This window comes from Telopea speciosissima, chromosome 11 (genome assembly GCF_018873765.1).
Source record: "Telopea speciosissima isolate NSW1024214 ecotype Mountain lineage chromosome 11, Tspe_v1, whole genome shotgun sequence".
Lineage (NCBI taxonomy): Eukaryota > Viridiplantae > Streptophyta > Magnoliopsida > Proteales > Proteaceae > Telopea > Telopea speciosissima.
Window position 1 is genome coordinate 14,908,847 of NC_057926.1, and position 21,790 is coordinate 14,930,636.

Consider the following 21,790-nt stretch of genomic DNA (forward strand, 5'->3'; position numbering starts at 1 on the left):
TACTTGAGTTGAGTTAGTTAAATTTAAGGTAGGTTAAATGGTTAGATATTAGGACACATGTATGGCTGAGATGATATGTCACTGCATGCTAAATATCTAAACTTGCTGGACAAGTCAATGAAAGAAAGAAGTGAGAAAACGTTGCAGCACAACCCCTGTTTTCTTCTCTTTTTTGCACTTACAATGGCTATAATTTTCAGCCAACACTCAATATGTGATGGACATTGTATCCTTATTTCTTACTTTACTTTAAGTCTATTTTGTTTTTATTTTTATAAAAAAAATGTAGTCGACGTTGGTTACATCAAGACCACTAACGGATAATATGGAACCAAAACACAACACACACTATAGCTCGTAAGTCATTGCCACCTTCAACAAACGCTTGCGAGGAATAGCAAAGACTTCATCTTGTTTCCTTAAGAACCTATGCAACCCATTATAAGCATAGTCTATAATCATTTTCTTCCCCCAACTAGATGTCTTGGAAGCCACCACCTCACTCTCACCAAACATATAGATTATGCCGCCCTTCTTGCATTCATTATCCACCAATTGAATCTCCATTGCAGCCTCATCTACATCGATTCTCGATACCTCCCCTTCAACACTTTCAGCAATAGTCTCTATAATTCTCCCATTCTCGGTTGATCTTACCTTTAGAAAATCCTCCCTAATAAAGTCCTTCAACCTATTCACTAATGTATCCTCGAATGGTTCACATTCCTTTTCCACATCCTTGTATCCATACCTCACTCTACATCGGAAGATACCTAATTCATCATGCTCAACTCGTCGGAACAAGAAGCGCTCCTTAGCCGGGACCTTGCTTATTGGTAATGACTTGATTGAAACAAACACAAACACTTTATGCAAAGCTGGGACATTGGCAATGTAATGGGTGAAGATTGGGGAAATTCCTTGGATAAGCTCTGAGTAGAATAGAGCTAAACCTGGGACTCGTTGAATGTTTGGGTTTTTGGCTATCTCTTGGAGTTTCTCCACTGAAACTTTGTTTTTTAAATCGAACATATAAATTTTACCCCTTGTCATCACGTCATACCTTCACCAGATTTCAGGTCGCGGTACCTACAACTTCATGAGGCAAAGGTCTAAATTTTTCTCTATTTTTAAGAAGTGGAAGTGTCTTGCTGAGAAGCAAAGTGGTCGCTTTGTGAAAATGTTGAGAAGTGATAGAGACAAGGAGTACATATCAAAAGAATTTGATCAATTTGGTGAAGATGAAGGGATGGAAAGATAGTTCACATTTGGTTATACTCCACAACAAAAAGGGGTTTCCGAGAGGAAGAATCAAACCGTAATGGAGATGGCTAAGTCTATGTTGTTTGAGAAAAAATTACCAAGAAGTTTTTAGGAAAAAGCTGTGAATACAACAATGTACTTGATTAAACGGTGTCCAACAAAGACAGTATCGAACAAGACTCCAATTGAAGCATGGAGTGGAAGAAAACCATCCGTGAGGCATCTCAAAGTATCTAGGCATGTTTGCTATGCTCAAATTCTGAAAGATAAATGGAGCAAGCTTGATGAAACAAGTAAAACATGTATCTTTGTTGGTTATAGGTTAATATCAAAGGACTATAAGTTATATAGTTTAAAGACAAACAGAGTTAAAATTAGGATGTTTTGTTTGATGAGAAAGCTACTTGGAATTGGGAGCATGGTAAAGTTGAAGACAAAATGGTGTTGTAAATGATATTAATGAAAGAAATCCAGTTCAAGAAGATGAAGATGATGAAGATTCATCTCCCTCCTCAACAAGGTCAGATTCATCATTAGGTTGATCATCAAGCTCAACTCCAAAAAAAATGACTTGAGTGATGTTTATGAAAGATGTAATATTTCTGTGTGGAACTTGAGAACTTTGAAGAAGCCATGAAAATGATGTTTATGAAAGATGTAATATTTGTATGTCGAACCTGAGAACTTTGAAGAAACAATGAAAAATAAAGCTTGGAGGAAAGCAAAGAAGAAAATGAAGTTATTGAGAAGAACATGGGAGCTAGTAGATAGATTACAAGATAAAGAAGTGATTGGCGTGAAGTAGATCTACAAGGTAAAATATAATTTTGATGGTTCTGTGCAAAGGAACAAAGTAACACAAGTAGCAAAAGGCTATTCACAACATTCTGGTGTTGTTTTAATGAGAAATTTGATCTGGTAGCTCGACTTGACACTGTGAGAGCACTTATTGCTTTAGCAGCTCACAATGGTTAGTTACTTTACCAACTTGATTTCAAGTCAGCATTTTTGAATAGAGAGTTGAAAGAAGAAGTGTATGTTGAACAACCACAAGGGTTTGTGATCAAAGACAATGAAGACAAAGTGTAAAAGCTAAAGAAAGTATTGTATGGGCTAAAACAAGTGCCAATGGCATGGTATAGCCAAATTGATAGTTACTTTGAAGAGAAAGGCTTTAGGAAGAGAAAGAGTGAGCCTACTTTGTATGTCAAATTAAAGGCAAATTAAGGCTGATATTATCATTGTTGCTCTCTATGTTGATGATTTAGTGTTTATCAGAAATAATGAGAAGATGATTGGAGAACTTAAGCAAGAGATGATGAAGAAATATGAGATGAGTGATATGGGGCTGCTACATCATTTTCTTGGCATTGAAATTCATCAAGAAAAAGATGGTGCGTTCATTTTTCCGACGAAACATGCTGCAAATATCCTCATGAAGTTTGGGATGGCTAGTTGTAAGCCAATTGAAACTCTCCTAGTAGTTAATGAAAAACTAATTGAAGAAGATGGTGGAATGAAGGTGGATGCAACTTGTTATAGAAGTTTGGTTGGGAACTTACTTTATCTCACTGCCACAAGGCCTGAAATTATGTTTGTTGTATGTTTGCTTTCAAGATTCATGCATAATCTCAGCCATAGGGGTGTAAAAAAAGCCCGGCTAGCCCGAGCCCACCCTGAGCCTGGACAGGGCCTGACCCTGGTTTTTCAGTCAATAGGGCAGGCTTGGACTTAATCCTTTCATGTCCCTGGCCGGGCCTGATTACAATTCATGGTCAATCAGGGCTGAGCCGAGCTAAGGTGAACCCTCGCAGGGTCGGGCCTAGGTTGAGTGTATTTTAGGCCCTGGCAGGGCTGGGCAGGGCTGGGCTTGGAAAGTCTTTAAGACCCCTAAGGTTGGCCTGGAGTTCTAAGATGCCCGATACTCAGCCTGTTAACACCCCTACTCAGCCACATACACCTGGGTGCTGCAAAAAGGGTGTTGAGGTACATTCGAGGCACTCTTACCTATGGAATCAAATTTGGCAAAGATTCAAAGTTGGAGTTAGTTGGCTATTGTGATAGTGATTGGGGTTGTTGTATTGACGACATGAAAAGTACCTCTGGCTATGCATTTTCATTGGGTTCAGGTGTGTTCTCATGGGCTTCCAAGAAGCAACAATCGGTTGCTCAACTATTAGGTGAAGCTAAATGCATCTCAGCCTCATTGGAAACTTCACATGCCATTGAGTTGAGAAGAATCATGAAGGACATTGGAGTGAAGCAAGAGAGAAACACCATAATTCATTGGGACAACAAATCAGCAATTGCCATGGCAAAGAATCTAGTTTATCATAGTCACACAAGGCACATTGCAATCAAGCATCACTTCATCCGAGAAGCAATTGAAGAAGGAGAAGTGGAGCTGATATTCTGTAGGTCAGAAGAACAAGTGACTGACATATTTACAAAGGCATTGCTGAGGGTGAAGTTCCAACAATTCAGAGAATCTGTGGGAGTTATGGAACAACACATTAAAGGGGAGAATGTGGAGAGTTAATGTGCAATACAACACTTGTATTTCTTTGTATTGTGTGTAAATAACTTGAGTTGAGTTAGTTAAATTTAAGGTAGGTTAAATGGTTAGAGATTAGGAAACATGTATGGCTGAGATGATATGTCACTGCATGTTAAATATCTAAACTTGCTGGACAAGTCAATGAAAGAAAAAAGAAAGAAAGAAAGAATTGAGAAAACGTTGCAGCACAACCCCTGTCTTCTTCTCTGTTTTGCACTCACAAAGGCTATAATTTTCAGTCAACACTCAATATGTGATGGACATTGTATCTTTATTTTTTACTTAAGTCTGGTTTGTCTTTTTTTTTTTTATAAAAAAAATGTAGTCGACGTTGGTTACTGTAAGACCACTAACAGACAATATGGAACTAAAACACAACACACACTATAGCTCGTAAGTCATTGCCACCTTCAACAAACGCTTGCGAGGAATAGCAAAGACTTCATCTTGTTTCCTTAAGAACCTATGCAACCCATTATAAGCATAGTCTATAATAATTTTCTTCCCCCAACTAGATGTCTTGGAAGCCACCACCTCACTCTCACCAAACATATAGATTATGCCGCCCTTCTTGCATTCATTATCCACCAATTGAATCTCCATTGCAGCCTCATCTACATCGATTCTCGATACCTCCCCTTCAACACTTTCAGCAATAGTCTCTATAATTCTCCCATTCTCGGTTGATCTTACCTTTAGAAAATCCTCCCTAATAAAGTCCTTCAACCTATTCTCTAATGTGTCCTCGAATGGTTCACATTCCTTTTCCACATCCTTGTAGCCATACCTCACTATACATCGGAAGATACCTAATTCATCATGCTCAACTCGTTGGAACAAGAAGCGCTCCTCAGCCGGTACCTTGCTTATAGGTAATGACTTGATTGAGACAAACACGAGCACTTTATGCAAAGCTGGGACATTGGCAATGTAATGGGTGAAGATTGGGGAAATTCCTTGCACAAGCTCTGAGTAGAATAGAGCTAAACCTGGGACTCGTTGAATGTTTGGGTTGCTGGCTATCTCCTTGAGTTTCTCCACTGAAACTTTATTTTCTAAATCGAACATATACTTCTTGTGGTATACATAATTCCAAACAAACATGACGGACATGAAGAATGCAGCAAAGGCTAATGGAAGGTACCCCCCTTGAACAAATTTGTAAAGGACCGAGCTCAAGTAGATATACTCCACAAGAGCGATGGTTGCAATATAGAGGATAATCAATGCAAAATGTGTCTTCCATATCATGATCATCACAAGGATAAGAAATGTAGATGTGAGTATCATGACAAATACCACCGCAAGCCCTGGCATTCAAAGAAAAGCACATAAGATTAACAGACAAACATCCTAACGAAATTTCACACATAATTTTGTTAAAGGATCTCTGAATAAGTACCATAAGCATTCCCAATCTTCAATGTAGTCTTAAATCCAAGTGTGACAACAACACAAGCTAACATGAGTAAGTTGTTAATCTCTGGCACATATATTTGGCCTTCATATTTAGAAGAAGTATGGACAACTTTCACTCGTGGGAAACACCCAAGTGCGAGAGACTGTTGGACTATGGAGAAGGAAGCTGAGATCAAAGACTGGCTAGCAATAACAGCTGCCAATACTGCCACCACTAACATTGGCCAGTAAACAGGTTCTGCAACATAACCACAATAGAAGTTAGATTAACTCAACTCATAAAGTGTAGTCATTGATGATTTAAAACTTAGCAAGGGACAAGATGAATTACTTGGAACTGATTTGTAAAAAGCATCATATGCATCAAGAGGGTGTTTCCTGAGATATGCAGCTTGGCCTACATAGGCCAAGATAATAGAGGGATGAACAATAGTACATGTGCTGATTTGGATTGAGCGAAGATTGAAGTGGCCAAGATCCGCGAACAAAGCTTCTGATCCTGTTGTTGGTTCATCAAAGACAAATATGTTAAAATAAAGCTGAACATGTTTAATTCTAGTGGTTCATATTCATACTGTCATAGCTAGCAATTATCAAAATACAGAGAAACAATTTGTATATAAATTTGGCCATGTACATACCAGTCAAGCACATGACGACGCCTCCAAGTGAAATCCATGCATCTTTCTTGTTTGTTTGAAAATATTTCACAATGTATACTGGGTTAAGTGCCTTGATTACACTTGGATCATATCTTATGAAGTTGTAGAGACCAATAACAGCAATAAAGAGGAACCAAATTGTAAGAATTGGTGCAAAGGTGAACCCAACTTTGTCTGTTCCAAATCTCTGAAATTGGAACAGAAGGATTAAAATCACCACAGATATCCACATTATTGTGTTGTCTGTGAGAGAACTATCAACTTCCTTGATACCTCCTACAGCTGATAATACTGAAAATTAAACAAAAAATTATAAATCAACATTGAAAAAAAAGTAATGGCAGTAAAACCATTTAAAAGATGGTAGATGATTTCTTTACCTGACATGCATGGAGTAAGTATCCCATCCCCTAAAACCATAGATGTTCCAAGCATAGTCATTAACAAGAGAAAGTACTTCATAAATCTGCTACTTTCGAGGAAGTTCTTGACAGCTGAAGCCCGACGCAATCGTCTGTTTGGTAATTCAAGCTGGTAATTGGATATATCTTTATCTTCAGCTTGTTGGTTTGGTGTCAAACTCACCTTGGCATAACGACATATAAGAGAATACAGAGCAAATGTTCCTCCTGCAAATGGAAGTTGTTTAATAGAAAAAAAAAAAAAAAAAAAAGTTTTGGTTTATGTATGTATAATTACATATTGATGAGATATATAAGAAGGTAATTTATAAAGAGAAGGCTTAGAAGGCTTACCATCACCATTGTCATTAGCTGATAAAACAACGAAAACATACTTGATCACAGTGATCAAGGTAATGGAGTAAATGATCAGAGACAATACCCCAAACATATCATCATTATGAGCAATTCCATTGGGAAAAATACTTGGAAACACATATAGTGGTGAGGTGCCAATGTCGCCATACACAATTCCAATACTTTGGAATGCAAGCTTCAAGATGGTTCCCCAATCCACAGCCTACAATTTAGCCAAGCACTTCATGAATCAAAATTTTAACAGGGAAACTTGATTGACTGAAATAGTAACAGGAGAATGTCTTGTTCTTAAAATAGAAAAAAAAAGAAAAAAAAGAAAAAAAAGCAAACCTCAAATGATCTATTGTTATGATACCCTGCTAGGATCTTTCCATTCTCCATGTCAAAAGAATCGAATGGCACAAGCTTTCTTGATGGGAACTTCTGCCCTTTTAGTCCCTTATCTCTCTCTTGTAGTTTCTCTTGCTGTTCATTTTCTTCTTCAATTTTGTCTCTCACTCCATCATTCTCCATTAGATTACTATTACAAAAGATTCATGTCAGTGTATTCCATTATTTGTGAAAAGAGCAGCTAAAAGATACATCTATAGGCCAAAAGTACTCAGTAAGTAGAACTTTGCCATGGTAATAATAAAAGAAAATGTTCTCTGTGGGGTGTGGGGGGTTTGCAGGCCACGCCCAAACACAATTGGGCAGGGGGGGAATGACCGCCCTGCCCCCATGAAGGTAGAAATTCTACCCCAAGATGGCAGTGTGCGTGACCCCTGCGCCCCCCAAAGAGAACACTCTCCCTAAAATGTAAGATGAGTAGGCTGATTACCATGTAAATTTAATAAGCATCTTTTTAATATAATGTATCTTAAAAAAAGAGGCAAAAATATCGGGGAGCATTCCCTTTGATGCATTAGTAACTTAAAAAAGAGGAAAGCTTTGAATATGCATGGGAAAAGTAGGGAGACAGTTCTCCAAAAAATTTATTCGAAAACGATCCCTATCACACGGACACCCTGGCCCCTGAAATGCGAAAAATTCCACTTTTATTGATGCCCTGTGCGGGTGTAGGGGCCACATGGCGATCCCTACCTTTAAATTATTTTGAACGATGCAATGCCTAAGCTGTAAAATTTTGATTTTTCTTAACTATTGAAACAGCAGTGACGTGTTGGCATATGGTCATCTGAGAAACAAAAAAATAAAAATCAAACCTGAAATCTGTATCAGAATGGAGAAACTTAAAAGTCTAGTCTTGAAAGTTGCACTTCAATTGTAAATATGTTAAGGGGAGAAAGAACGTTACCTACCTAGGTGTGTGCGGTGCGCTGTTCTTGCGTCCAAGCATAAGGGTGGGCGAAATGAATGTTGCATCAGTTTGCAAAGATGGAATTTTTTAGGGGCATGATAGTCATTTCACATACCATTGTGTCGGGTGCAGAAATAGTGCACCGCATGCGCTTTAGTAGTGTTCTCTTTTCCATATTTAATACAGTATTTATGTTTAATACATTACAATTTCTTTTAGTTCACTACTTTCATTACAATAAGAATTCCCTTTTATAAATCATGTAGGATTACGTCTAAGTAACTACTACACCTCTACCAATTTATTCTTCAAGCCGGCGAATATGGGTGGGCTAGTTTGAGAAGTAACTTTGACTCTTTCTCTCTTTTGCCCATCAAACACCAAAGATGATGCTGAAAATAATTTTGGGGGAAAGAGAACACTTCTTGGTTGCATGCGGGCGCATGGTTCCTACACTTATACATAGGACCATGCGAAATGTCCGTTGCACCCACAAGAATTTTCACCTTTTCATGAGGATGCGGCGATCATTTTGCGTGGCCCTATGTCTAGGCGCAGGAGCCATGCACTGAATGCGACCAGATAGCGTTCTTTTCCTCATAATTTTATTATCTTCTTTTTTTTCAGGATAGATAAGAACATTAAGGGGAAAAATTGGTCTTCCTTTTATTCCCTATAGTAGCTTGCAATGGGAGACCTTTGTATATCCCTTATAAAGATTTGTAATTGGAGAGGAAAAATAGAAAGCAAGCATCACTATAGATTTTGATTAAATTGAAGTTTTCCTACTGAAAGTAATTGTTTTAGGTGATTACAATATATTTAAGTAAACCTAAAAATCTTCTCCTCCCCCTTCCCCAAAGAAAAAAAAGAGAGAAAAGAGTAGAAAAAAAATAAAAAATACATGGAGAGAACATCACAACAAAAACAACGGCCTATCTCTCTAACTAAATAAAGCTTGAAGGGATAATCGAAAAAGATACAAGAACAAAGCCAACCCAAAACAGCCAAGCACTAGGGCCTCGTCAAGAGAACCAAGAGGATTAAGAGGACTGATCATATCAAAACAAAATTCATATCACTAAGAAACAGATTTCAACAAAAATCTCTTCAAAGATAAGTTGTTCCCCTCCTCTTTCTCCATCTGAACATTCAACAAGTCACCTACAACTCCGCCTCCCCCTTCCCCAATAAAAAAAAGGCAATGACTTCCGTTCTGTTTTTTAACTCGAGTATTATTTGAGATCCGGGCAGCCCCTAAGCTTTATTGAAATAATACAATATGAATCCCAAATACAAAGGGAGGGTGGGGGGACATAACCCGGTTCTGTTTTTCTAGTTTAACCTTTTGGTTCATTTTGAGTGGCATAGCTCCTGTGCGCCCAGACACATGATGGGGCGAAATAACTGTCCCACCGCCATGATAGACAGAAATTCCACCCATGTTTTCACGCAGTTCCATTGGTCTTTGTGCTAGTGCAGGGGCTACATTCCTGAACCGAGAACTTTTCCCCCATTAATTAATATGAGAACAACAGTTCTGAGCGTGGTCTACACCAGAGCTCCCATATATCTATTTCTCTCGCTTTGTATGAAAAGACATTTCTGCCCCTTGTTACGGACTGAGGAGAGAGATAGACACACGGAACCTTGACGTAAGCTACACTCCTGGACATACAACCACCACTTCACAATGTTTAATTGGCAAACATGTATTCAATCTACATCACTTTGAGCTCCCAAATGATCAGAAAAACGCTCCCTCCCTAAAAATCACTGAAAGGAGTAAATTTAATCCGCAATCAAATCTTCATCTAATAATGAGTTTATGAGATCATATAAGAACTAGATAGTGGCAGAGAGAGAGAGAGAGAGAGAGAGAGCTTACATGTTATATAGATTAAAGTCTTAGAAATGTGTGGTTCAAGGCAGGATCCTAAGAGAAGAAGCTCTTCTTCTTATTCTTCTCTATCGCTTGTGCTTGCTTCGTCGTCTTCTCCTTTTTACTTGTAGTATTTATAGTGAGAGAGCGAGATAGAAGACCACGAATCTGAGGAGGAGAGAGAGCTGTATAGAGAAGTCGTTGACTCGTACGTGTCGTGATCAAAACTACAAATAATGGCCGTCAGCAAATTAATTTTAGGGTTTTAACTTCTGAATTATTAAGGAACGAAGTGAGATCTGAACGCTGCTTGACACGGTCAACATACGTCTCTGACCATGCAGAGTTTCTTGTCAAATCAGAATATCCCACGTTTACTGGGCCCCACGACCTTTTATACTTTTTTTTTTGTCTTTTTGGTAGAACTGCCTTTTCTACTCTCAAGTCATTCCACGTGACCATCGTCACCCTCTTACCTTTTACCTCTGCTCTGGTCTCTCTGTCTCTCTCTCTCCTCCATCAAGTCCAATATTAGGCTCGTATGATCCAGGCTCTACCAGCCAGGTTAGAAATGTTTGGCTAAAGCAATCCATTATTGCTGACTTACTCAAGCAATTTCTTGCGGGTGTCTTGTGCTTCGTTGAGACAAGAAGAATTAAAGAATACACTATTATGAATATTGCTATAGAAATCATCTTAATGGGCGTATTTGGTGTCTCTAGGACATCTCCAAATTTACCATGCATCACTGCCCTATCCTAATCGGATCAATATACAATTCCACCTTCTTGACGATTTCAATGTTGTTCGATCCTCACTTGAAAAATAGGAGGTGACCCCATCAACTCAGACTGGGTAGATGCTTTTTTAATAACTGTATTGATGATTTGGGAATGGTGGCTAATCTTAAGTGGATTGAGAATCTCTATACTTGAAATAATAGAAGGTTAGGAAACTCTCCCACATTACCTGTAAATTAGATCGTGTGCTTGTCAATGATAAATGGCTGAATGCTTATAGCTCCTTTTAAGCTCACTTTGGCAATCAAATCTTGTCTAACCATAGCTCTTGCACCATCCAACTCCGGGTTCCCCTGAAATCCAAACCCACCAACACCTGGCAGTGCCAACAAGTACTTTATAAGTTTATTACGGGTACAAGGTATCACATTTGATGGTTTCAGTATTGAATTCTTCATTCCTTTCTTCCTGGGATATTGTAAAAGATGATCTCCTTAATGTCATTCAAAGCTTCATTACTGATCCTGGCCAGATCAAGCTGGTTAACCATAACTTTATCTGCCTCATCCTAAAGGTTCCAAGTCCACAATCCATGCTTGATTTTAGGCACATCTCCCTTTGTAATCTCATTTACAAATTCATTGCCAATAGACTCAAGCTCGTAATTGATAGATTGGTTGGTGACTCTCAAACTGCATTCATTTCAAGTAGGAGCATTGGTGACATGATGCAGGACATTTTGGGGCTGCTCATACTAGCCCTAGACCAGGCCCCAATTAGAGAATCCAAGGGATACCATCTCAGGCACAACCCAAGCCCTACCAGCCTTGTATTTAGTTTATTTATGTTTTTTCTTTTATTTTTAGAGTTATTTGGCAGTTATTGCTGTAGAAGTAGTTATTAGGAGGCAATTATTGCTGTAGAAGTAGTTGTTAAGGAGCTATTTTCTTCATTTTTTTTATTTTGAATTTTTAAAAGACTATAATTTGAGAGGGAATGATGAACAGATTAATGAGAATGAATTGAGTTTTGTTGTGTGTGTGCACTCTTCTCTCCCCCTCCCCTCATTCTTCTTCTTCTCACGGCTTCCTAAGCTTCTCTATTCTCCTTCTCGGTTCCCCCATTATTTGATATCAGAGCCAGGTTGGGTGAATCTCTCTTCTTCTTCTTCTTCTTTTCCTGTGTGGCTAAAGCTTTCCTCCCCGCCATCTTGCGAGATCTCTCCCTCTCTTGAATTCTTCTCCCTTTCAGTCTCTCTTCCCCTCTTATCTTTCTTCTCCTATCTAAGTTCTCTAATGTTGTTCCCTTCCCTGTTCTAGAAACCCCAAGCCAGAACTCCAAAATACTCATATACAACTACCTTATCCTCTTTACCATAACATCCATTGAACCCCTTTACCCACAAGATTGCAACAACCAATTGTTCCATATTATTCCATCTTATCCCAAGTTGGAATGATGAACAACACAAGAGATGTTGCAACAGTAATGGTGTATGACTTCGACATTCCACTCAACAATATTGAGAGGACGTGTTGTTTCAAGATTTCATATCCTCTTCTCATGAATTACCGAAGCTTTTGATCGGCATGGATGTGCATCACATGGACTGGTTTCCTGGGTTTATCCAAACTCGAGGTCGAGTTTTTTTAAAGCAAGGGAGAGTTGATGCAGGACATTTTGGGGCTGCTCCTACTAGCCCTAGCCCAGGCCCAATTAGATACTCCAAGGGATACCATCTCAGGCACAACCCAAGCCCTACCAGCCCTGCATTTAGTTTATTTATGTTTTATGTTTTATTTTTAGAGTTATTTGGCAGTTATTGTTGTAGAAGTAGTTATTAGGGGGCAATTATTGCTGTAGAAGTAGTTGTTAAGGAGTTACTTTCTTCATTTTTTTTTATTTTAAATTTTTAAAAGACTGTCTTTTGAGAAGGAATGATGAACAGATTAATGAGAATGAATTGAGTTTGCTGTTTGTGTGCACTCTTCTCTCCCCCCCCCCCCTCCTTCTTCTTCTCACGGCTTCTTCTCTTTCCCCCCCTCCCCCTGCAATTCTGATTTCTTCCTAAGCTTCTCTCTTCTCCTTCCTGATTCCCCCATTATGACAACATCATGTTGTGGACTGAACTAGTTAGAGGTTTTGATCAAAAGAACAACCCCATGCTGCCCTGTTAAAGCTTGATATTCATAAAGCTTTGGACTTCATCAGATAGGAATACTTTAGATGTATCATGTCAATTGAAATCCCCACTATCAATGGTTATCTATTAGGCTTTTTTGTAGTAGGGTCAGTATAAGACGTGGTTGCCCTATTTTCCCCTTTCTCTTTTCTCTTGCTTTATAGGGGTTTTCCGAAACGCTTGACTATAGGGTGGTTATTAAAACCATCAACCTCTTACCTATTTTCCAAACCCTCTGGCTATCTCACCTTGCTTTTGTCGATGATTTGATGATTTTTATCAAATTAAGTTTGAAGTCTATTACCAAGGAAAACCCCCTCCTCCACCTTTTTTTCTGCCACCTCTGGGCTTCACATCAATAGAAGGAAATCTCAACTCTTTATTTTTAGTTGCTCTGCTGAGATTGAATATTCCCTTTTAAATTCTCCGAGATTCACTAAAGGACACCTTCCTATAAGTACTTGGGCCTTACCCTATCCTCCATTAGGCTATCCACCAACCTTTTCTCTCCCATCCTTGATTTCCTCAGGTCTAGGCTTCGTGTTACACCCGCACCTGAAATATACCCTAATACCCTGGGTTAAATTAGACCTTTACCAAAGGGTAATGCCACGGTGGCACTACCCAACACCTATGACCTCAAACTTAAAATATTATTATGAGAGTCCCCTCAAAGCCCTGGAAGTACGGGTCAAAGCCCCCAACTTTCCTTGAAGTTTGGGCCTTGACAGCAGCAACGGAGTCATGAACGGACTCACTTGACTGGTTTCGCTCGTGGATCCGTCCGTGCTGTTACTTTTCCTTTTGATTTATTTTCCTGTGGGACCCACATCCTTGTGTCTCGGACACCATGAATTGATCCCCGGACTAGATGGACTCCCACCTATACCTTCTTATGGTTAATTGGGCTATGAAAGTGGGCCCACAAGACTTAACTTGGATAAATAATGTGTTCTTCTACTCTAACTTAAACCAAACAGACCTTAAGGACTAATATGTCTTATAAGACTTAGGGAAGACCCAAACATGTCCTAACTAGATGGACCTAATGGTTTATGACATGGGCCAAACAAGCCCTAAGACCAAATTAAACCCAAAAGACTAACTTGTGTTTTAGGGGCACCTAAACAAACAAGACCTAAGGCCCCTTTGGTCTTTAAAAGAAAACATAAGCCTCTTATTCCCTTATCTCTCCCCCTCCCAAGCAAACCGTGGAGGAGAAGAGACAAGGAAGAAGAAGGAAGAAGGTAGGAAGAGGAATGAGAGGGGAGAGAAGAAGATGGAAGGCCATGCCAAGATGGTTGGCTACCCCATATCTCCTCTTGCTGTCCGAACAATGCTTGAAGAGAAGAAGAAAAAGAAGAGATGGAAAGGAAGGGAGGAAGGAAAAGGAGGTGGATCTTCAAGGCTGGCTAGGGCTAGAATTGGAGCTCCTCCCACCAAGGTATGACCTAAACCCTTGGTACATCTCTTTATTCCATTTCCCATTTTAATTTAAGTGGATTCCTTGAGCTTGAGCTAACCTAGGGTTCCATTTGGGACTCAAGGTGATGCTCAGCCCTTAGTGGAAGCTCTAATGGTGATGACCAGACCTTAGTAGGGACCTCTAATGGCTGCCTTACAGTCATTGGTGCTGAATCCTTAGTTTGAATTAACAAACCCTACCTTTGGACCAAATGGAGCTAAGCCGTTGTGTGATCTTGGATCCATGAGGTAAGCCTAGGTTCTAGTGACCCTAGGGAGACCTAAGACACCCTCTCCATGATCCTGAGTGCAAGGTGTAGTCCAAGCTTCAAGCTGGAGGGAAAACCCTAAAAAATCTCAGAAAAGACTCCCGACAGACGAACAAACGGATTCATCATCGTGGTTCCGTCCGTCAATTCGTCCAGTGTAATCCCAGTGACTAGACCTGAATGGATGAAGGAACGGATTTACTCTGTTGCCTCCACCCGTGGGTCTGTTCCCTCTTAGGTATTTCTCAGGGATCGAACGGATGCAAGGGCGGATTAAGATGGCGCATTCGTTCGTGGATCTGCTCGCTCTTGGGTGTGTCTAAAAAATTGAATGGATGCATGAACGGATCCAAGGAAGAAGTTTTGTCTGTGGATCTGCTCCTTGTGTTTTAACCTTTTGGCCTGAACGGAGTCAGGGATGGATTCACCCTGTTCCTTTCGTCCGTGAGTCCGCTCATGCTGTCTTGGTTGAAACTTAGTTTTAATCTTAGGGGCATAACATGGGACCCCTCTATACACCTTTTGATGATTGCTTTTGTATTTTTAGGCTACCCAACTTGATGGATAGCTGGCGCAACCGATGAGATTCATGTCAACCACGCCGGGTAACACCCTAGTTCGGTGAGTGGGTTCTGGGTGACTTTGTTAGGCTTGAATTTATATATTAAGCAATCTGTAGCACACTATTATATAAAATATAAGCATTGTGCGCATTGCATTATTTATCTCAAATGTGAACTGCTATGAATGTAATATGATATTACTCTCACTTTGTATCGGGTTCCCCATTTTAATTTTGAAACATGCTATATGTCATCTTGATCTGTATGCGCCGTGCCTTGCTGGTACCCGGGTACTAGATGGAATGGGACGTTGATGCACTGGAAATGCCTCTCGGGATGATAAGACTTGCATATAGTATATTATGGCTAGGATTCTTGTTCCCTTATGCTACTACCCTTGCCAACAGGGGTTTATGTGTTGGATAGTCTGAGCACCTATTTCCTGTGGAGGTCGGAGAGGCCAGGTCAGGGGTAGTGATGGCTATCGGGGTCTGCCACTGGGTCGTCTGATGACTTCTACCAGCATAGACTCCTGTGTGATAATTGAGGTTTTTTTGGGGTGATAAGTTTAGTGACCCTCAGTGTCTCCCGAGTTATCACAATAGCATATACTTGACTTATAGAATTGTGTGCTAGGTGAAAAATGAATCTAATATTAGCATGCATCATATGGCTTGAAATTGTTTGTGTGTATGTATGTGTATTCCTCTTGCTCCCTCACTAGCTGGTGTAGCTAACCTCGTTGCGCAACTCCCTTTTTAGTTGATATACAGGTAATCTCTTGATGACCACCGTTGGATGCGAATCAAGTGGAGCCGATGGTTGAGACTTGGATGTCGATGTACACCCAAGAATGGTGCCCTAATAGCGTCATTTATTATTTAATTTCTATATTCATCCACAATCATGTATAAACTTTATGTTTAATTATAAGGAGAGGTATGAATGGTTACAAATATTGAAGTTGTACTATGTGTTATCATTAGAGAACCGATGCTCTATAATTTCACATGTTTTAAACAAATTTCGCTTCCGCTAACTTTGTGATTGGAATGATTTATTCCATTTGGGTATGTTCCTTGCTGTTATCATGACTTGATGACAAGGTAGACTGTGGCTCGGGACACTGTATCTGTGATCCTGGTAGGTATTGGGATGACACTGGTTGTCTTAGTCACCCCGTTTAATGTAAAATATCTTTCATCGGTTTGGGGGCGTGACAGAGTGGTATCAGAGCAATGATGCTCTGCATCGACCACGGTCTGGCGTAATCTCTTAATTTACTCTCCACAATCAAGTTCTAATTTAAAAATCTCAAGAACATAAATAAGTGTGTGCAAACATAGGAGAAGAGTGATTGTGGTGAAATGAGAACCTAAAAGATAATAGGCAAACATGAAACTTAGGATTTGAAATTTAGGTTGTTAAGTGATAACCTTGTTGATATTTTGTTTGGGTCTTAAGTAAATAATAGATGGGCAATCACATATGAGAATTCACAATAATCAATGATAAAACAAATATAACCAATCCACAATTATCCAAAGATAATCCAAATGAGGGAAATAGATAAATATTTAAATAAATATATATATATATATAAAACCAAGTCCAACTATTAGACTGTTCCAAATTCTGTCTTGAAGGCCACTGTGTCCTTCCCAACTCAAAGCACAAGATTTCATCTATCCCAACTCAAAACATATGATTCGGTCCTACCCAATCAAAAAGGTATAAGTTTAACCACCATAATGTTCTAGATCCTTGCTTGGGAGTGATGGTGATTCTCCCAACTCAAAATACATATGTCCACCCAAACCAAAAGTACATACATCCACCATACTCAAAAGTTTCCAAATTAACTGAAAAAAAAATAAAAAAGAGAATAAAAGCAAGAAAGTAAAGGAAAGTCAAAAGGAAAAAGTTCCAACAAACATCCGTCAAAAGACAAGTGAAGAAAGGTCTGATCAAAGCAATTTCAAATTGTCTAGAAGGGAGAGAAAGGTGGGCTAATCCTCTGTGCCATCGCCGCTGCCACAGCCGAGAAAGGTGTTGATGTCGCTTACTCCTCTCTCTATGCTCTCGAGATGCCGACCCTGAGCGGAGAACTACTTCTTGACATCATCGAAGCCCTCCAACATCCTCAGATTCAGTAGTCTGATGGCCAGTAGAATGTCACCTCCACCTCCCCCTGGAGCACCAGAAGTCCCTACAGCAAATGGTCTGGATCCCATGAACTCGATGTCATCATCATCATCATCATCATCAATATCTTTGGGTCCTCCACCCTCCCCATATCTAACCTGCTTCCCAGAACTGTCATAATCATAATACAACCTCATCCTCTGTATGGCATTGAACCCAAAAGGGCCCTCAGTACTTGTTTCCTTGGGCTCATGGTCGAGGATAATCCCAAAGTACAGAAAGACCCAGGTAAGCAGTCTACCATATAGAAAAGTATTCTTGCAGGTAGGATTTATCACCGCATGAGCCATATGCTGGATGATCACATGTGGCAAACAAATATGTTGGCCAGTGTACAGGGAGTATGCTAGTGCTGCTGACATCAGAGGAGGCTGAGTGCTGTGTGCCTTGGAAGGAGCCAAATTGGTCTTGGCTATGAATGTGAGAACCCACTGGGAAGGAGGAAACCGGGAAAGATCTTCATTTTCATTTGAATTGTTGTTGGTGAGTGTCTTGAGCAATTTTTGGTTTTCTGCTGGAGACAAACTCCTGTTAGGATCACTGCCAGGGGGATGATAGACCCTGTCTCCCTCTGCAGAAACATCCAAAAGAATCCCTAACTCCATCGCATTAAAGGTAATTATGACCCCCTTCACAAAAGAAGTCAACTTGAAGCCATCATCGTCCTCCTTGACCAACGCCAGGTTAGAATAGAACTCTTTGACTAGTGCGGGATAATAGAAGTCTGGGTGAGTCAGCATGCTGCTCCATTTCAGCTTGTTGAATCTGGCACCCACCTTGTAAGCCATAAGCTCTTCCACCACCATGTCCCTCTCCACTAAGATTTTCCTATTGTGGAGATGTTCCCGGAATATTCCCTCGGTCTTTGGCGAGATAAACCTCCCCACATTGTATGTTGTAGGAACCGCTGTTACTATGTCTAGCTCCCTCTTTCTTTTGGGGGCCATGGCTATTTTTCTACACACAAGACACCACCTAAGAAGATAACAAAAGTGAGTCAGATTGGAATAAATGTGATATGATTGGCAAATAAGATTAGAGAACCAAAATTCCTATGTGTTATAGAAATTTTTGGATGAAAAGATTACACAATAAGAAGATAGAACGTGGATACCGTTGGAGATATGATTAGAGTGAAGGAAAAGAAACAAGATCACTACATATTTAAAATCCATATGAAATCCCTAGTGCATGGAAGTGAAGGGATGAGATCAATATGAGCAACATGTGCTTTGACTACTTTACACCCCAATCAATACTAAACAAACAAGTGATTGAATGAAAAACCCCAACAAGAGACAAAGAATTATTTATTATAGAGAAAAAAGGGAATAAATACCAAGGATTTTACTAACAACCACATGAACAAGAAAAGAATGCTTGAGGATATGTCAAAGGAATGATTTCTATGAAATTTTAGGGCATATAATGAATTTAACATGTCTTTGAAGAGTTTTTCCTAAAGCATTGAGAATTTGAGAAATTCTTACCCCAACTAAAACCTAGAAATAATCCAAGTGAATCAACTAGGCATGACAAACATGACAAACAATCTCTAAAATTCTTGTAAAGACTTAAATTCAATAAAAGATACAATATTTATATAAAGATCCACTAACTTAGTGCCATTAATCGAATAGGACTTGATTCAACCCCAAAAACCCTAGTCTCAATCGATTTTTGCATGATTTTGATGTGTACATGGCCATGAGAATGCAACTTGAATAAAAAACACAATCACAACATGAGATGTTTATTCCTAATCCATGTGAAAGGAAATGAAGATGAAGAGACACAAGCAAAAACCCTACAAATGGAAAGGGAGAAAGAGTAAGGAAAGGAGAAATGGGGAGAGAACCATACCTTGAGAGTGGAGAAGATAGATCCTAGGGCTTGAGACTGCCAAAAACCACCAAGGAAGAGCAAGGGAGGCTTGAACGGAAGTTCCTTGGAGAATTTTTTCTCCTACGGTTGTGTCCCTCTCTTTTGGAGCCAAAATGAGTTTTAAAACTCGTGGCTCTATTTTATTAAAATTCTGTGAACGGACGTACGAACGGATCCATTATCGTGATTCCACCCGTGAATCTGCCCAGCACAAAATTGTAAATTTTCGTTTTCAGAGCTGCACAGAACATCGAACGGATCCACTTCCATGAGTCCGTCTAAAGATCCGATCACCTCGATATTTTTATAAAACTTAGTCTTCTGAGAACGGATGAACGAATGGATTCAGGTTTCACATCCGCCCGTTAGTCCATCCTGCCTATCTTGTGGAGGAGCCATGAACGGACTCATACCACTGATTCCATTCGATTTCTTTTGGGATTTTAAGCCTAGATTTTTGAAACCTTTGGACCACACCTATATGCAATGATTATGTGCCTATACCCTAGTTTTAATACCCATGTTGTTTGGCTCATTAGTGATTATTGCTCGATCTAATTGTAAGCTACGATGTCTAACTTTTAGGGCCTATATCAACCGGGCCAGCCAAGAAGAAATGGTAGGCATTAGTACACGCTGTGGCTCCCCTCTTATGTGAGAGAATGAGAGCTACCCTTGAGGATGAAAACCCTTAAGCCCCTTGAACTATTGGACCCTAAAGTAATTTGTAGGACTAAATCAATATGAAGGTGAGACCTTAACAGGTGTACCAAATGTAGAATTTGTGTCCAGACAGAGCAAGAAGGGTGACGACTTAAGGATAAGCTTGTTACCCTAGGCGACTCAGTTTGAACGACCAATAGAAACCTTGTGTAAGTGAAAGTCATTCATGACACCTCGCAGGTTAGTGACAACTTTGTTTGAAATTTTGCTTGGTCCATCCAAACTTTGTTTAGACTCCGAGTTGGAGTCCTGGGTCATGTTAGACTTTCGAAATGACCTAGTATACCATACCTAAGACTTGCCTACCTTTAAAAATTTACCTAGGTGACAGATACACCCTTAGGGATATGGATGTAATTATTAAACTTATACCTATGTATATGTGTGAATTGAAAAATAAAATAAAATAAATATGTCCCTTAAATCTTGGAGCGTGTGGCTAGACTAATATCTCTAGCACTACAAATGTGACCTTACCGTACTATGTTAGCTAGATTGAACCCCGACCTTGGTTAGGTTGATCACGGGCTAGTGGCCAATGAATTGATAATGATCGGGTAGGTTAATAATTAAGACCTGCTTAAAAGAGATGACTTGGACCAAAACTATCAGAAGGTTGTTGGCTCTCGAAAGAGGACTAATATAGACTTTCCCCTGTGGGATGACTAAGTAGTAGGTTTACAAGGTTGTGAAAGCTGAAACTTAAAGATGTAACAAGACCTTCTCCAACGATAGATATGAGTGGAGTAATGGGTCACCGAATGCGTTCCCTCGGTACTGGGAGTGAACAATAGGAGATTCCATCAATATTCCAGATCATTCTAAAGTTGGGTTAGGTAGTGAGATAACCCGAAGTGAAAGCATTCAAATATGAACCCTATGATCGGGGACTAAATGAAGTTAAATCCTATAACTCAAGGATGATAGAGTGTAATACCGACCTGATCTGGGAGATCTAAGGAACCTTCTTTTCCTTGTAGCTTAACTTAGTATTGACGACCCTATTTTACCTTGGGATAATGTAATCATCGACTCTTAACCCAATTGAGTCTAGAGTTACTGTGAACTGTACCTCCTGTGGTAATGTGACCCTTTATGGGAAGGGAATTATAAGTCCTGACTTATCACTTTATATAGGCACTGCCTCACCTTAATCGGACCCTTGACTTAGTTCTTGCAGTGGGTAATTAGAGGTGTTGTTATTTAACAGTCCTTACCCATTGAGACCTCTAGGAGCGTCAAATTTTGGGGATGAAATTTTTAATAAGGTTGGGGGGATGTTATACCCGCACCCGAAATATATCCTAATACCTCAGGTTAAATTAGACCTTTACCAAAGGGTAATGCCATGGTGGCACTGGCTAACACCTGTGACCTCAAACTTAAAATATTATTATGAGGGTCCCCTCGAAGCCCTGGAAGTATGGGTCAAAGTCCCGCAACTTTTCTTAAAGTTTGGGCCTTGACAGCAGCAGCGGAGTCACGAACGAACTCACTTGACTGGTTCAGCTTGTGGATCCGCCCGTGCTGTTACTTGCCCTATTGATTTTTTTTTCCTGTGGGACCCACATCCCTGTGTCTCGGACACCATGAATTGACCCTCGAACCAGATGGACTCCCACCCCTACCTTCTTATGGTTAATTGGGCCATGAAAGTGGGCCCACAAGACTTAACTTGGATAAATAATGAGTTCTTCTACTCTAGCTTAAACCAAACAGACCTTAAGGACTAATATGTCTTATAAGACTTAGGGTAGACCTAAACATGTCCTAACTAGATGGACCTAATGGTTTATGACATGGACCAAACAAGCCCTAAGACCTAATTAAACCCAAAAGACTAACTTATGTTTTAGGGGCACCTAACAAACAAGACCTAAGGCCCCTTTGGTCTGTAA

General features: G+C 39.8%; 2 protein-coding genes across 2 annotated transcripts; both read right to left on the bottom strand.

The window, feature by feature from the left end:
- Positions 1–287: 287 nt before the first annotated feature.
- On the bottom strand, positions 288–1,053 carry LOC122644807 (potassium transporter 5-like). Its single transcript, XM_043838190.1, has one exon. The coding sequence runs from the start codon at positions 1,051–1,053 to the stop codon at positions 349–351; it is 705 nt and encodes a 234-aa protein (XP_043694125.1). The 3' UTR covers positions 288–348.
- Positions 1,054–4,171: 3,118 nt separating this feature from the next.
- Positions 4,172–6,665, bottom strand: LOC122644809 (potassium transporter 5-like). Its single transcript, XM_043838191.1, has 6 exons — positions 6,644–6,665; positions 6,282–6,530; positions 5,881–6,192; positions 5,571–5,738; positions 5,223–5,477; positions 4,172–5,130 (listed from the first exon to the last, which is right to left on the bottom strand). The coding sequence occupies exons 1-6, from the start codon at positions 6,663–6,665 to the stop codon at positions 4,205–4,207; spliced, it is 1,932 nt and encodes a 643-aa protein (XP_043694126.1). The 3' UTR covers positions 4,172–4,204.
- Between the last annotated feature and the right edge of the window lie 15,125 nt (positions 6,666–21,790).

Bases quoted from the DNA above. Each gene is read 5' to 3' on its own strand.
- LOC122644809 (XM_043838191.1), bottom strand. From the start codon at position 6,665: ATGGTGATGGTAAGCCTTCTAA. The intron at 6,193-6,281 runs GTAAAGAAATCA...TTTAATTTTCAG, and splicing joins ACTTACTCCATGCATGTCAG to TATTATCAGCTGTAGGAGGT. The intron at 5,131-5,222 runs GTACTTATTCAG...TTTGAATGCCAG, and splicing joins GAAGATTGGGAATGCTTATG to GGCTTGCGGTGGTATTTGTC.
- LOC122644807 (XM_043838190.1), bottom strand. From the start codon at position 1,053: ATGACAAGGGGTAAAATTTATATGTTCGATTTAAAAAACAAAGTTTCA.